The sequence below is a fragment of the Protomyctophum parallelum genome (genome assembly GCF_964188405.1).
Source record: "Protomyctophum parallelum genome assembly, chromosome: 23".
NCBI classification, from domain to species: domain Eukaryota; kingdom Metazoa; phylum Chordata; class Actinopteri; order Myctophiformes; family Myctophidae; genus Protomyctophum; species Protomyctophum parallelum.
The window spans coordinates 31,128,823-31,141,249 of NC_139715.1; the positions used below are offsets into that span (position 1 = coordinate 31,128,823).

General features: G+C 45.0%; 1 protein-coding gene across 1 annotated transcript in view; it reads left to right on the plus strand.

The window, feature by feature from the left end:
• LOC310854010 (nck-associated protein 5-like) overlaps nt 1-12,427 on the plus strand; it is a gene marked incomplete at both ends in the record, with an annotated part of 106,591 nt that overhangs the window by 90,744 nt on the left and 3,420 nt on the right. The window contains 3 exons of the mRNA XM_083758483.1: nt 2,995-3,107; nt 4,550-4,721; nt 6,705-6,868. Of these exons, the coding sequence (XP_083614609.1) occupies nt 2,995-3,107; nt 4,550-4,721; nt 6,705-6,868 (449 nt within the window). The remainder of the gene's footprint in view (nt 1-2,994; nt 3,108-4,549; nt 4,722-6,704; nt 6,869-12,427) is intronic.

Consider the following 12,427-nt stretch of genomic DNA (forward strand, 5'->3'; position numbering starts at 1 on the left):
ATGAATATCATCACGTACAGTACAGCGGACCCACCACAGCCCTCCAGGGATAAAGCACTGCGGCCTAATGCAATTAACCCATTCTGAACGGGCACCCGTTTTGGTGTTGGCATCATGTCGTGCTTTAGCTATTGAAAAATAGCAGATCTACAAGCTCATAGCGCGCCACCGAGTGGCGCGATATGAGCTTGTAGGTCTGCTATTTTTGAAAATAATCGAAGAACGACTGACATTTTTTTAGAATCTGATCTCAGGTCAGAATGGGTTAATCAGACCAGTGTGTGTCCTAGTGGAAACCTCGTATGAATCTGATCTCAGGTCAGAATGGGTTAAAAGAGCAGGTCAGCGTATTCATAGATCATAAAGCGCCTTTAACCCCCGGGCTGCGGCTCCGCTCAGCAGAGCGGGTCTGAGGGAGGCTGAATCTGAATGATGACTTATTAGAGACACACTCTGAGATGAGAGATCACACCTCCGAGGACATTTCAGCCCCCGTGCTGCCGCGTCGGTTTTCACACCAGCATGGAGAGCCGTGAGTGGGTGGTGTGTGGCTGCCACTGAGTGACCGCATTCACACTACACTATGCCTACAGCACAGCACGCCATCTTTATCTTAACCCATTTTAACCAAGCATTATGTTATACTTTAGCTATTGAAAAAGCATTCATGCATTAGCTGTTGAAAACTCAGAGTTTACAAAGTGCTGTACAAGAGAAAAAATAAAATAAAAACAAGTGCACTAAAGCTACCACACAGAAAAACAACAGCGAGAAAACAAAGTACAAACAGTGACAACAACTGAGACACATTACAGAAAACAACAGAAAAACAACAGCATCACAGTGAGACGAAACATATACAAGGACCAAAATAACTCAAGCTGGGTTAAAAAGCCAAGGTAAAGAGGTGGGTCTTTAGGCGGGATTTAAAGGTCTCGATGGAGGGGGCCAATTTGACGTGGGAGGGGAGTGCGTTCCATAGTTTGGGGGCTACAACAGAAAAGGCTCGGTCGCCTCTGGACTTTTAGCGGGTCTTCTTTGTGACCCTGAGGTTTAGCTGGCCCTCAGACCGCAGTGATCTAGAAGGAGTATAAACCTCAATAAGGTCAGACAGATAAAGAGGAGCCAGACCATTTATAGATTTAAAGACAAATAAAATAATTTTAAAATCCACTCTGAAGCAGACAGGGAGCCAATGAAGGGAGGCCAAGACAGGTGTGATATGCTCACGTCTGCGAGTACCTGTGAGTAGACGAGCGGCTGAGTTTTGGACTAGCTGGAGTCGAGCAAGGGAGGCTTGGTTTAAACCAGCGTACAAGGCATTACAGTAGTCCAACCGCGTAGATATGAAGGCATGTATAACCCGCTCAAAATCACTAAAAGATAGCACCGACTTGATTTTGGCCAGCAGCCTCAGATGATAGAAACTAGAGCTAACTACCGCATTGACCTGTTTGTCAAGTTTAAGGGCATTGTCTAGTTTGACGCCAAGGTTTGAGACCACAGGTTTCACATATGGCTGCAGGGAACCTAGGTCAGTCGGAACGATACCAGGACCGCTAGGTCCTGGTATCTGCACATTGTTAGAAATGTGCAGATCTACAAGCTTGTTAGAAATGTGCAGATCTACAAGCTTGTTAGAAATGTGCAGATCTACAAGCTTGTTAGAAAGGCTCCAAAGATCATAAAAGTCGAGTATACCACCTTAAGAACTGTTCAGAGCATTGCCACCTTAAGAACTGTTCAGAGCATTGCACCTGCCACCTAAGTGCGCAATGCATTGTGGGTCATTATTCCAGTCTGGGAGCGCTGAATGACAGTCCAATTAATGCGTTCACTCGTCTCAGCTATATAAAACATTATTATGACATCATTATGCAGCATTGCAGTGCCGGCGTGCGTCCTTGACAAATGTATAAGTTCATTGTTGCATTCAGTAATGTCTGCTGTATATTCATTTGCCATGATTATTATTATAGCATTCCTGCCGTTTTCGGTATGTTTAATTAGTCTCTGATGCTGGTTTGATTGACAGTGATTGATTACCTCGTTCCTTCATGTCAATCTGGTCACACACGGTGACACACACACACACATGTCGTTTTGGGGGGGGCGGTCGAGGCGACGGCATAAATCTGCTGTTTGTTTGTGCGTTGCCAAAGAGTCATGCTGGAGCTGCAAACAACCGCGGGTGGACGACGCTAATGTTTCACAGAGCTTTGAATAAAACACAACTCTCTCTCTCTCTCTCTCTCTCTCCATCTGCCACGTACAGTCCGTACTGTACTGTCTCTCTCTCTCTCTCTCTCTCTCTCTCTCTCTCGCTCTCGCTCTCGCTCTCTCCATCTGCCACGTACAGTCCGTACTGTACTGTCTCAGTGGCAGATGAATGGTTGTGCGTATGGAGGGCGTTTGGAGAGAGAGGGCAGGATGTGCAGCGTTGGTGTTCTATGAGTGACTAATGGAACACCATAACACAGAGGGCCACTGTCAGATATTATTATCCCATTCTGACCTGAGATCAGATTCATACGAGGTTTCCACTGGACACACACACTGGTCTGATGAACCCATTCTGACCTGAGATCAGATTCTAAAAATGTCAGTCGCTCTTCGATTTTTCAAAAATAGCAGACCTACAAGCTCGTATCGCGCCACTCTGTGGCGATAGATCTGCTATTTTTCAATAGCTAAAGCATAACATGATGCTGACACCAAAATGGGTGCCCGGTCAGAATGGGTTATTATTATTATTATTATTTACTGTCAGATGGGTGTTTTGTCTGTTTGTCCTATTGTGTAAAAGTTTGTTTGGCCATCTTGCAGTGATGTAAATAGGTTTTCAATGTAATGAATGCAACGATGGTCTTTTAGAGATGAGTCCCAGGGACATTTTATGAGTCCCACTTCAACAACGTTAGGAGTCATAATATTGCCTTTTTTTTTTTACTAATTTACTCACATCATCATGTCGTCTCCTCTCTGTCGGAACAGATGTGATCCGCTCTAAGAGGCTGAGTCAGAGTGAACCACGCAACGCCAAGCCTTCCTCCACTGACGCCATCGAGAGAACCGCAAGAACCACCAGGGAGCACCATTTACCCAGGGTAAGGGTTATAGGACCAGAGACCACCATTTACCCAGGGTAAGGGTTATAGGACCAGGGACCACCATTTACCCAGGGTAAGGGTTATAGGACCAGGGACCACCATTTACCCAGGGTAAGGGTTATAGGACCAGGGACCACCATTTACCCAGGGTAAGGGTTATAGGACCAGGGACCACCATTTACCCAGGGTAAGGGTTATAGGACCAGGGACCACCATTTACCCAGGGTAAGGGTTATAGGACCAGGGACCACCATTTACCCAGGGTAAGGGTTATAGGACCAGGGACCACCATTTACCCAGGGTAAGGGTTATAGGACCAGGGACCACCATTTACCCAGGGTAAGGGTTATAGGACCAGGGACCACCATTTACCCAGGGTAAGGGTTATAGGACCAGAGACCACCATTTACCCAGGGTAAGGGTTATAGGACCAGAGACCACCATTTACCCAGGGTAAGGGTTATAGGACCAGGGACCACCATTTACCCAGGGTAAGGGTTATAGGACCAGGGACCACCATTTACCCAGGGTAAGAGTTATAGGACCAGGGACCACCATTTACCCAGGGTAAGAGTTATAGGACCAGGGACCACCATTTACCCAGGGTAAGGGTTATAGGACCAGAGACCACCATTTACCCAGGGTAAGGGTTATAGGACCAGGGACCACCATTTACCCAGGGTAAGGGTTATAGGACCAGGGACCACCATTTACCCAGGGTAAGGGTTATAGGACCAGAGACCACCATTTACCCAGGGTAAGGGTTATAGGACCAGAGACCACCATTTACCCAGGGTAAGGGTTATAGGACCAGAGACCACCATTTACCCAGGGTAAGGGTTATAGGACCAGAGACCACCATTTACCCAGCGTAACCGTAAGGTTGCCAGTTCGAACCCGGGCTCCCTCAGAGTTAAGGCCTATTTATTTATAGTCTGGATTTTCGGTGGTGAGGTGACCACCGCTCCGGTGGTGAGGTGACCACTGCTCCGTTGGTGAGCTGACCACCGCTCCGGTGGTGAGCTGACCACCGCTCCGGTGGTGAGCTGACCACCGCTCCGGTGGTGAGCTGACCACCGGAGCTGAAATAACGTTGAGCGGTGGTGAGTAAAAACAGAGAGAAGGGCTGGGGGCGGTGGCGGTGGTTTGCTCTTCACCGCGGCTCAGTGACGTCATGTTGTAGTTCGGTGGTCACCTCACCACCGAAGATCCAGACTATGTATGAGCCTTTAGTGTCGAAGTGTCCTTGAGCAAGACACTGAACCTCCTAATTGCTCCCGATGTGCTGGTTGGTGCCTTGCATGGTTTCCGCTGCCATCGGTGTGTATAAATGTGTGTGTGAATGGGTGAATGTAATGCACAATCTATATGTAAAGCGCCTTGGATAAAGGCGCCATATAAATGCACCATTTACCATTTACCTCTCTCTCTGTGAACAGGACAGGACCCTGAGAGTGTGCACGTACCCCCCCGAGAGCACGGTGAGAGTGTGCACGTACCCCCCCGGCAGCAGCAGCAGCGGCTCCGACACTGAGGCCGAGGGCAGTGAGAACACGCTGGGCTCGCCTCACAGAACGCTGAACCACCACCAACCCACGGAGCGCAACTCAGGTCAGCAGAGCAAATGTCTATTTTAGTTTAGTCAATAGTCTTTGGACTGAAACTTCATTTAGTTTTAGTCACATTTTAGTCACCTGGAAATGTCTTAGTGTTAGTCTAGTTTTAGTCGACTAAATGTCATAAGATTTTAGTCGACTAAATCTACAGGTGATTTAGTCGACTAAAATGTATTTTGGCGGGTCTTGATGCCGTCGAGTGTTTTTACACTTGCTGAAAATAGCCGATCTACAAGCTCACAACGCGTCGCAACGCGACGCGTTGTGAGCTTGTAGATCTGCTATTTTCAGCATGCAACCAAGAGTAAAATGACTTATAGTGGATCTCTTGTCCACTAGTCCCTTCCTAACATTTTAGTCTAGTTTTTATTTGTCGACGAAATTGTCAGTATATTTTGTATATTTGGTACGTCATGTTGTAGCAATACTGTCTTTTATGTCAGCGCTGAAACCTAATGTATCTCCTAATGTAAACCTAATGTAAACCTAATGTATCTCCTTGTTTTCAACTTGTTTTGGGGCACCTCTGCTTTATCGTGCAGACGAGTGGAGTGAGAGGTTTTAACAGTCAATTAATCTGTGGTGTTCTCACGGCACCACTCAAAGAAAGTATAAAGCTTTTGGTGTTTTAAAGGTATATTCAGTGATTTCACTTAATTCAAATATCACTTATTTTTTTGTTTTGTTGTGATAATCCTCCCTACTATAGAGTGTGCTGACCATATAAGGAGTTCCTCCCTGTCCCCAGTTAACCCCTGGGGGTCAAAAACCTTAGGTTTCGTTTTTGACTCTCTATCCTGATTGGACGAAAGGCTTTGGGTCCCACAGCCAAAAACGAAACCTAAGGTTTTTTGAGTGAAATCACTAAATATACCTTTAAAGGTTTTATGACATTCATTTTCATTTCTTTTTCTTTTTCTTTTTTCTTTTAGGTTTTATGACCTCAATTACACCCAAAAAACCTGAACTTTGAACATTCAGTGGATTTTCTGTGGTCTGAAGTTTTCTTTGGGGTTTGGAAGCCTTTTGAGCTACAATGAAAACAGGCAACACAGTGAAAACAGTGACATCTGCTGGCAAATCCCATTGACATATATGGGATTTGCAGGATCTTACATCACAAACAGCAGGAAAATCAGTGCACCTGTTTGAGCCAGAAAATCCCAGATCACAGAAAATCTACTGAATGTTAAAGGTTCATGTTTTTTGGGTGCAATTGAGATTAGAAAACCTAAACAAAATAAGAACAATTCCAAAACCTTTTTTTTAATGTCACAATCCCTTTAAGCACTATGTTATATACTTTAGCTAGCAGATCTCATAGCAGATCTGCTAGCTTGTATAGGCCTGCTAGTTTTGAAAAATCGTGAAAATGTGGTGCAAATCTTTGAATATATATTCTTTCAGAGCGAACGTTCTACGTTCAAACGTTTGAACGTTAAAATCTTTGCTTCCGTATTAGTATACATATGATACGGTTGATGATGCTGCGTGTTTGGTCGTGTAAACTAATTTAAACTTTTAATTTGATTTATTTGTATTTTTTATTTGTTTATCTTGTCTATCCTTGTTTTATATTATGTTTCTGTGTTCATACATAATATCCATGCATACGTATTATGTTGTTGTTGTTGTTGTTGTTGTTGCTTGTGTTTGTTTTATCTGTTTTATCTGTTTTCTGTATTTGTAAAAAAATCCAAATAACCCATTCTGAACGGGAACCCATTTTGGTATTAGCATCATGTTATGCTTTAGCTATTGAAAAATAGCAGATCTACAAGCTCATAGCGCGCCACCGAGTGGCGCGCTATGAGCTTGTAGGTCTGCTATTTTTTAAAAATCTAAGAACGACTTGACATTTTTTTAAATCTGATCTCAGGTCAGAATGGGTTAATCAGACCAGTGTGTGTCCAGTGGAAACCTCGTATGAATCTGATCTCAGGTGAGAATGGGATAAATAAAGTACGTCTCTCTCCAGCTGATCCCAACGAGGAGGAGACGCTGAAGAGGCGGAGCGGCGTGGACGAACGTCTGTCCATCATGGACTGCTACCAACACGACGTGTTCTCCCAACGCGGGCGCAGGATCTCAACCTACAACCTCCTACCGCGGGACCTCTGCACCGCGGGGGACAGACTCAGCGTGAGTGTTCTTTTTCTACCGACACCTTGTCTAACCTGGCCTCGCCAGGCTTTATACAGTATATTATTATTATTATTATTATTATTATATTATTATAACCTCGCCTCGCCAGGCTTTCCACCACCTCGGAGGAAAGCCTGGTCCGTGTGAAGCGGTCTGGAGCGGATGATATCGTTACGTCATGTTGTAGTGTTGTTTTGTCATTGTCGTTGTCACAGCCCTTCTGCCTTCCATGCCGCTCACGAACTGAACTGAACTGAACTGAACTGAACTGAACTGAACTGAACTGAACTGAACTGAACTGAACTGAACTGAACTGAACTGAACTGAACTGAACTGAACTGAACTGAACTGAACTGAACTGAACTGAACTGAACTGAACTGAACTGAACTGAACTGAACTGAACTGAACTGAACTGCGGTCGAAATGTTGGCTGAGTCACACCTTGTCACAACGGCTCAAATGTGTATATATGACACCTTTAATTGTGAAGCACTTTGGAGAAAAAGGCACTACATAAATGCACCATTCAACATATTATTAATTATTTAATGTCATGGGCTTCCAAGTTTTAATACCCGGTAGCAGAATCCGTCGGGCTGGCATTAACGGACTGATTAACCCATTTTGGGGCGGGAACCCCTTTTGGTGTTTTCAGCATTCTGTTCTACTTTAGCTATTGAAAAATAGCAGACCTACAAGCTCATAGCGCACCACCGAGTGGCGCGCTATGAGCTTGTAGGTCTGCTATTTTTGAAAAGTCATGAAAATGTGGCTCAAATCTTTGAATATGTATATTCTTTCAGAGTGAACATTTTTAACTCTAATCTTTGCTTCTGGGGGGGGGGGGGGTCCCTGGAACAACATATTTTCAGATGGGCGGTGGAGGCATAATTACATATAATTTTTTGGGTCCTTTGACATGAAATATTGAGAACCACTGATATAGAAACATTTTAAAAAGACATTATTTTAATTTCGACGTTATAGGCCTAAATGGGCTAAAAGAGATAACCAAGGCTTTTATTGCATTTTATATCATTTTATATCACCATGGATAGTTTCAGCTCAGAATGCTAGTAGTTTGGTGCCGACAGCGTTTTTAGATCAGTGTCTGCATGGATGGAGGCACGAAAAGTTCAGATCTAAAAGTTTTCAAGCTCTCCAACGTGTCACGCTGCGATGCGTTGAGAGCTTGTAGATCAGCTATTTCCGGGTCTCGCAACCTAGCACTCTTAAAGGGACACTTCACCCTTTTTGCTAAAAAATATATGTTAATGACGTTTAGAAGCTTTAGAACACTTTCCTGGGGGTCTTTATGTGTGTAATATGTGGTTTTAGATATTTTAGATTGTAGCAGTGAGCCCAGTGTCTCTGATGTCATGGACACTGGGCTCACTTACTTCCTGGACTACATGTGTACTCAGTAAGACAGTCCTCCCCTATCCACAAGGAGGAGCAGTGCACCAAAGTATTTTGGGAATTGTAGTCCAGGAAGGAAGTGAGCCCAGTGTCCATGACATCAGAGACACCGGGCTCACAGCTGCTACAATCTAGAATATCTAAAACCACATATTACACACATAAAGACCCCCATGAAAGTGTTCTAAAGCTTCTAAACGTCATTAACATATATTTTTTTGCAAAAAGGGTGAAGTGTCCCTTTAAGCTAGTGGAGATGCAGTGTTTTAACGACATGGATTTCTAAACAAATTTGTTCAACGCAAAAAATACTGTGTTCAAGTTCAGGAGACTTTTGGGGAAAAAAAGCAATTTTCCTGAATGCTGCCTTCTGGCATGACATGGAGAGGAAAGGAGAGGCATTTTCATATCTTTCACCGTACAGTAGTTAACGCTGCATTCGTGCTCTGGAGAGGGCGGCTGTTTTACAGACGGGTAAAAGGGCATGATGTCTATGTGTGCACGTCCCTGCAGTGTGTGTGTGTGTGTGTGTGTGTGTGTGTGTGTGTGTGTGTGTGTGCACATGCACAACCCTGCATATCCTCCAGTGATTGTTAGAAGAATATAAGAAAGAAAGAAAAAAGACCCTCTCTGCTTTCATGCACTGTTCCCCCGTCCGAGTACAGTAGGCTGCATGGGCGCTACAGAAAAATAGAGAAAAGTTTGAACGCTAAATAGATGTTAAGAAGAAAGAACTCTATCTCCCTTTGTGTACCTGAGGCTTGAACAGATTCACCCCCCCCCCCCCAAAGAGTGTATAGGTTGTTGGGTTTACTTTTCTTTTGTGCCTTTTTTTCATAAGAAGTCTAATTGCTTTCGATCGGTTCAGACTCAGCGTGTCGGGGCGTGTATTTACCTACCAGTATTTAGCTCTACACCCTGAATGACGAATGAGAATCAGGGACCATGAAATGGCCTCCGGGCCGGGCGGTCCTGGCGTTGTGTGTGTGTGTGTGTGTGTGACTGTGTGTGTGTGTGTGTGTGTGTGTGTGTGTGTGTGTGTGTGTGTGTGTGACTGTGTGTGTGTGTGTGTGTGTGTGTGTGTGTGTGTGTGTGTGTGTGTGTGTGTGTGTGTGTGTGTGTGTGCATGTGTGTGCGTGTGCGTGCAGTCGTCGTGTTGGGTGGTGTCTCACAGTTCAGCCAAGCGCTCCTCACATCACTTTGCTCCCGTTGCCGTCCCATAGGCGGGGCAGACACCGTCCCATAGGCGGGGCAGACACCCACCGTGACACCCAAATAATCCATACTCTGGAATGAGATCCGCCTCAACACAACTTTACCAAAAGCAAGCAGCATTTTGCTTGAGTGTGCCGTGCGTGCGTGTGTGTGTGAGAGAGAGAGAGAGACATTAGGAGAAACACTGTCTCTCTCTCTCTCTCTCTGTCTCTCTGTCTCGTTTAATAAATCACCTCAGAGCGTGTCTTGTTAAGTGTTTGTGTTGCGCTCAGTGTTCATGCAGCTTTTATCTGCTACAGTAAATAATATCATTTCAGATTAATATGGACAGATCTCTCCTCCTCCACAGTGACTGTACGCTGATACAGTAAATACTATAATTTCAGATTAATATGGACAGATCTCTCCTCCTCCACAGTGACTGTACGCTGATACAGTAAATACTATAATTTCAGATTAATATGGACAGATCTCTCCTCCTCCACAGTGACTGTACGCTGCTACAGTAAATACTATAATTTCAGATTAATATGGACAGATCTCTCCTCCTCCACAGTGACTGTACGCTGATACAGTAAATACTATAATTTCAGATTAATATGGACAGATCTCTCCTCCTCCACAGTGACTGTACGCTGATACAGTAAATACTATAATTTCAGATTAATATGGACAGATCTCTCCTCCTCCACAGTGACTGTACGCTGCTACAGTAACAGAGTCCTTGACATTGAGCACCACTGATATAGAAACATGAGGTATTTCAGAAAACTGTCATGACATTTTTTTAATTTTCGCCGTCAGGTCAGAATGGTTAAAGTCACAGAACGATATCAAAGCATCATTATGTTTGTCTCGTTCTCGAGTTGTGTATAATTCCTCTCAGTGACGACGTGGCGCGCTATAGAACGTTTGGAGGTTGAGTTGACCGCCACGCACCCCCTAAAAAGTAATTTATCCCATTCAGGCCTGACGTCGATTTTTTTTTTTTTTTTTTTTTTTTTAATGTCATTTTTTTCTGAAAAAACCTCATGTTTCTATATCCGTGGTTCTCAATATGTCATGATGTCAAGGACCACAGAAATTATATGAAATATGCCTCCGCCAAAAATATGTAGTTCCAGGGACCCCCCCCCCCCCCCAGAAGCAAAGATTTCACGTTCACTCTGAAAGAATATATATTCAAAGATTTGCAACACAATTTTAACTACTTTTCAAAAATAGCAGACCTACAAGCTCGTAGCGCGCCACTCGGTGGCGCGCTACGAGCTTGTAGATCTGCTATTTTTAAATAGCTAAATTACAACATATAATGTTTAAAACACCAAAAAGGGTTTGCTGCCCGAAATGGGTTATTTATAGTTAATGTGAAAGTGGAATCGAACATGGACCTTTTATTGCCTCTGCTTTGATTGCTGTCGAAAGTAAAAAAACGACGAGGTATGGCTCTGCGTTTTAAAATAAGGCCTTCCTTTAGCTTTCTGTGGCGACGGCGGTCGGATATTTAGTGTCATCATGGCGCACACCTCAATCAAAAAGACTCCATCTCTCCGTAATGACGAGCGACCCTCCATCGACCCGCTTTATCCCACATTATTCTCTGATAAAAAAAAAAGTCAATCCTTTTCTAGAGCGGGGTCTGCCTCCTCACCCCTGACAGCGTGCGTGCGTGCGTGCGTGCGTGCGAGCATGCGCGTGTGTGTGTGCGTGTGTGCGTGTGTGCGTGCGTGCGTGTGTGTGTGTGTGTGTGTGTGCGCGTGCGTGCGTGCAAGACTGTAGTTGAAGTTTGGTGGTTTGGGTGTCAGTGCCTTTAATAACCTCTCACAAACGCTCAGGGGAGTGACGTGAAGGCTGGGTGATGTTGGCTCCCATCGGAGGGGCCCCTCGTCGTCGTCGCCGTGCCCCCCCACCCCCCCCCCCCCCCCCCGGCCCTGTCCCCCCCCTTCCCGTGGCCCCCGGGAACCGGCCCCCTCATTCATCATCTTGACATCACCTGACAGCCCTGCATGCTGCCTCCCTTCTCTCTGTCTCTATCTCTCTCTCTCTCTCTCTCTCTCTCTCACATTATTTCCTTCTGTCTGTCTCTGGATCCTGTCTTGTTTCGTCCAGCCAACACACCAGCACGCCAGGGACCAGAATACTTCAAACCCAAACAATTAGTCAAAAATAGAACTACAAAACGTGTGTTAGAGATTAAACAACAAATAACAGCCAGAACCAGCAACTGCATTTACTTAATCACATGTGACAAATGTGGTTTACAATATGTCTGAGAAACGGGTAAAACAATAGGTACAAGGCTGGGACAACACAGGTACAATATTAACAATGGAAAAAAGACAACCACAAGGTTTGTGCAACATTTCATGGCTCCCGGCATTGAAGCTCTAAAATGCGCTGGACTTCAACACAATCCCAACTGGACATTAGGACAAAGACGTTTTAATGAAAAACACGGATTTTCCTGGAGGCTTAAACATGCCTAAAATCAGATCTTGAACACAACAAAACTTAAACTCAGGATTAAACTGGAGAAATCTAAAAGGGATTGGATCAGACTTCCTTCAGATACATGGCGAATGCATTTATTCCTTGCATTGTGCCTAAACATGTTGCGACTTGCGGTCGCAACATGTGTAGGCACAGTGCACTGAAGTTTTTTAATTCCCACCCCCACCCTCTCTCGAATTATTTCCTCGTCTTCCATTCACTCTATCGCTTCCCTCCCTCCCTCCCTCCCTCCCTCCCTCCCTCCCTCCCTCCCTCCCTCCCTCCCTCCCTCCCTCCTCCCTCCCTCCTCTCTCTCTCTCTCTCTCCCTCTCTCCCTCCCTCCCTCCCTCCCTCCCTCCCTCCCTCCCTCTCTCCCTCCCTCCCCCTCTCCCTCCCTCCCTCCCTCCCTCTATTCATCTCCTTCTCGATTG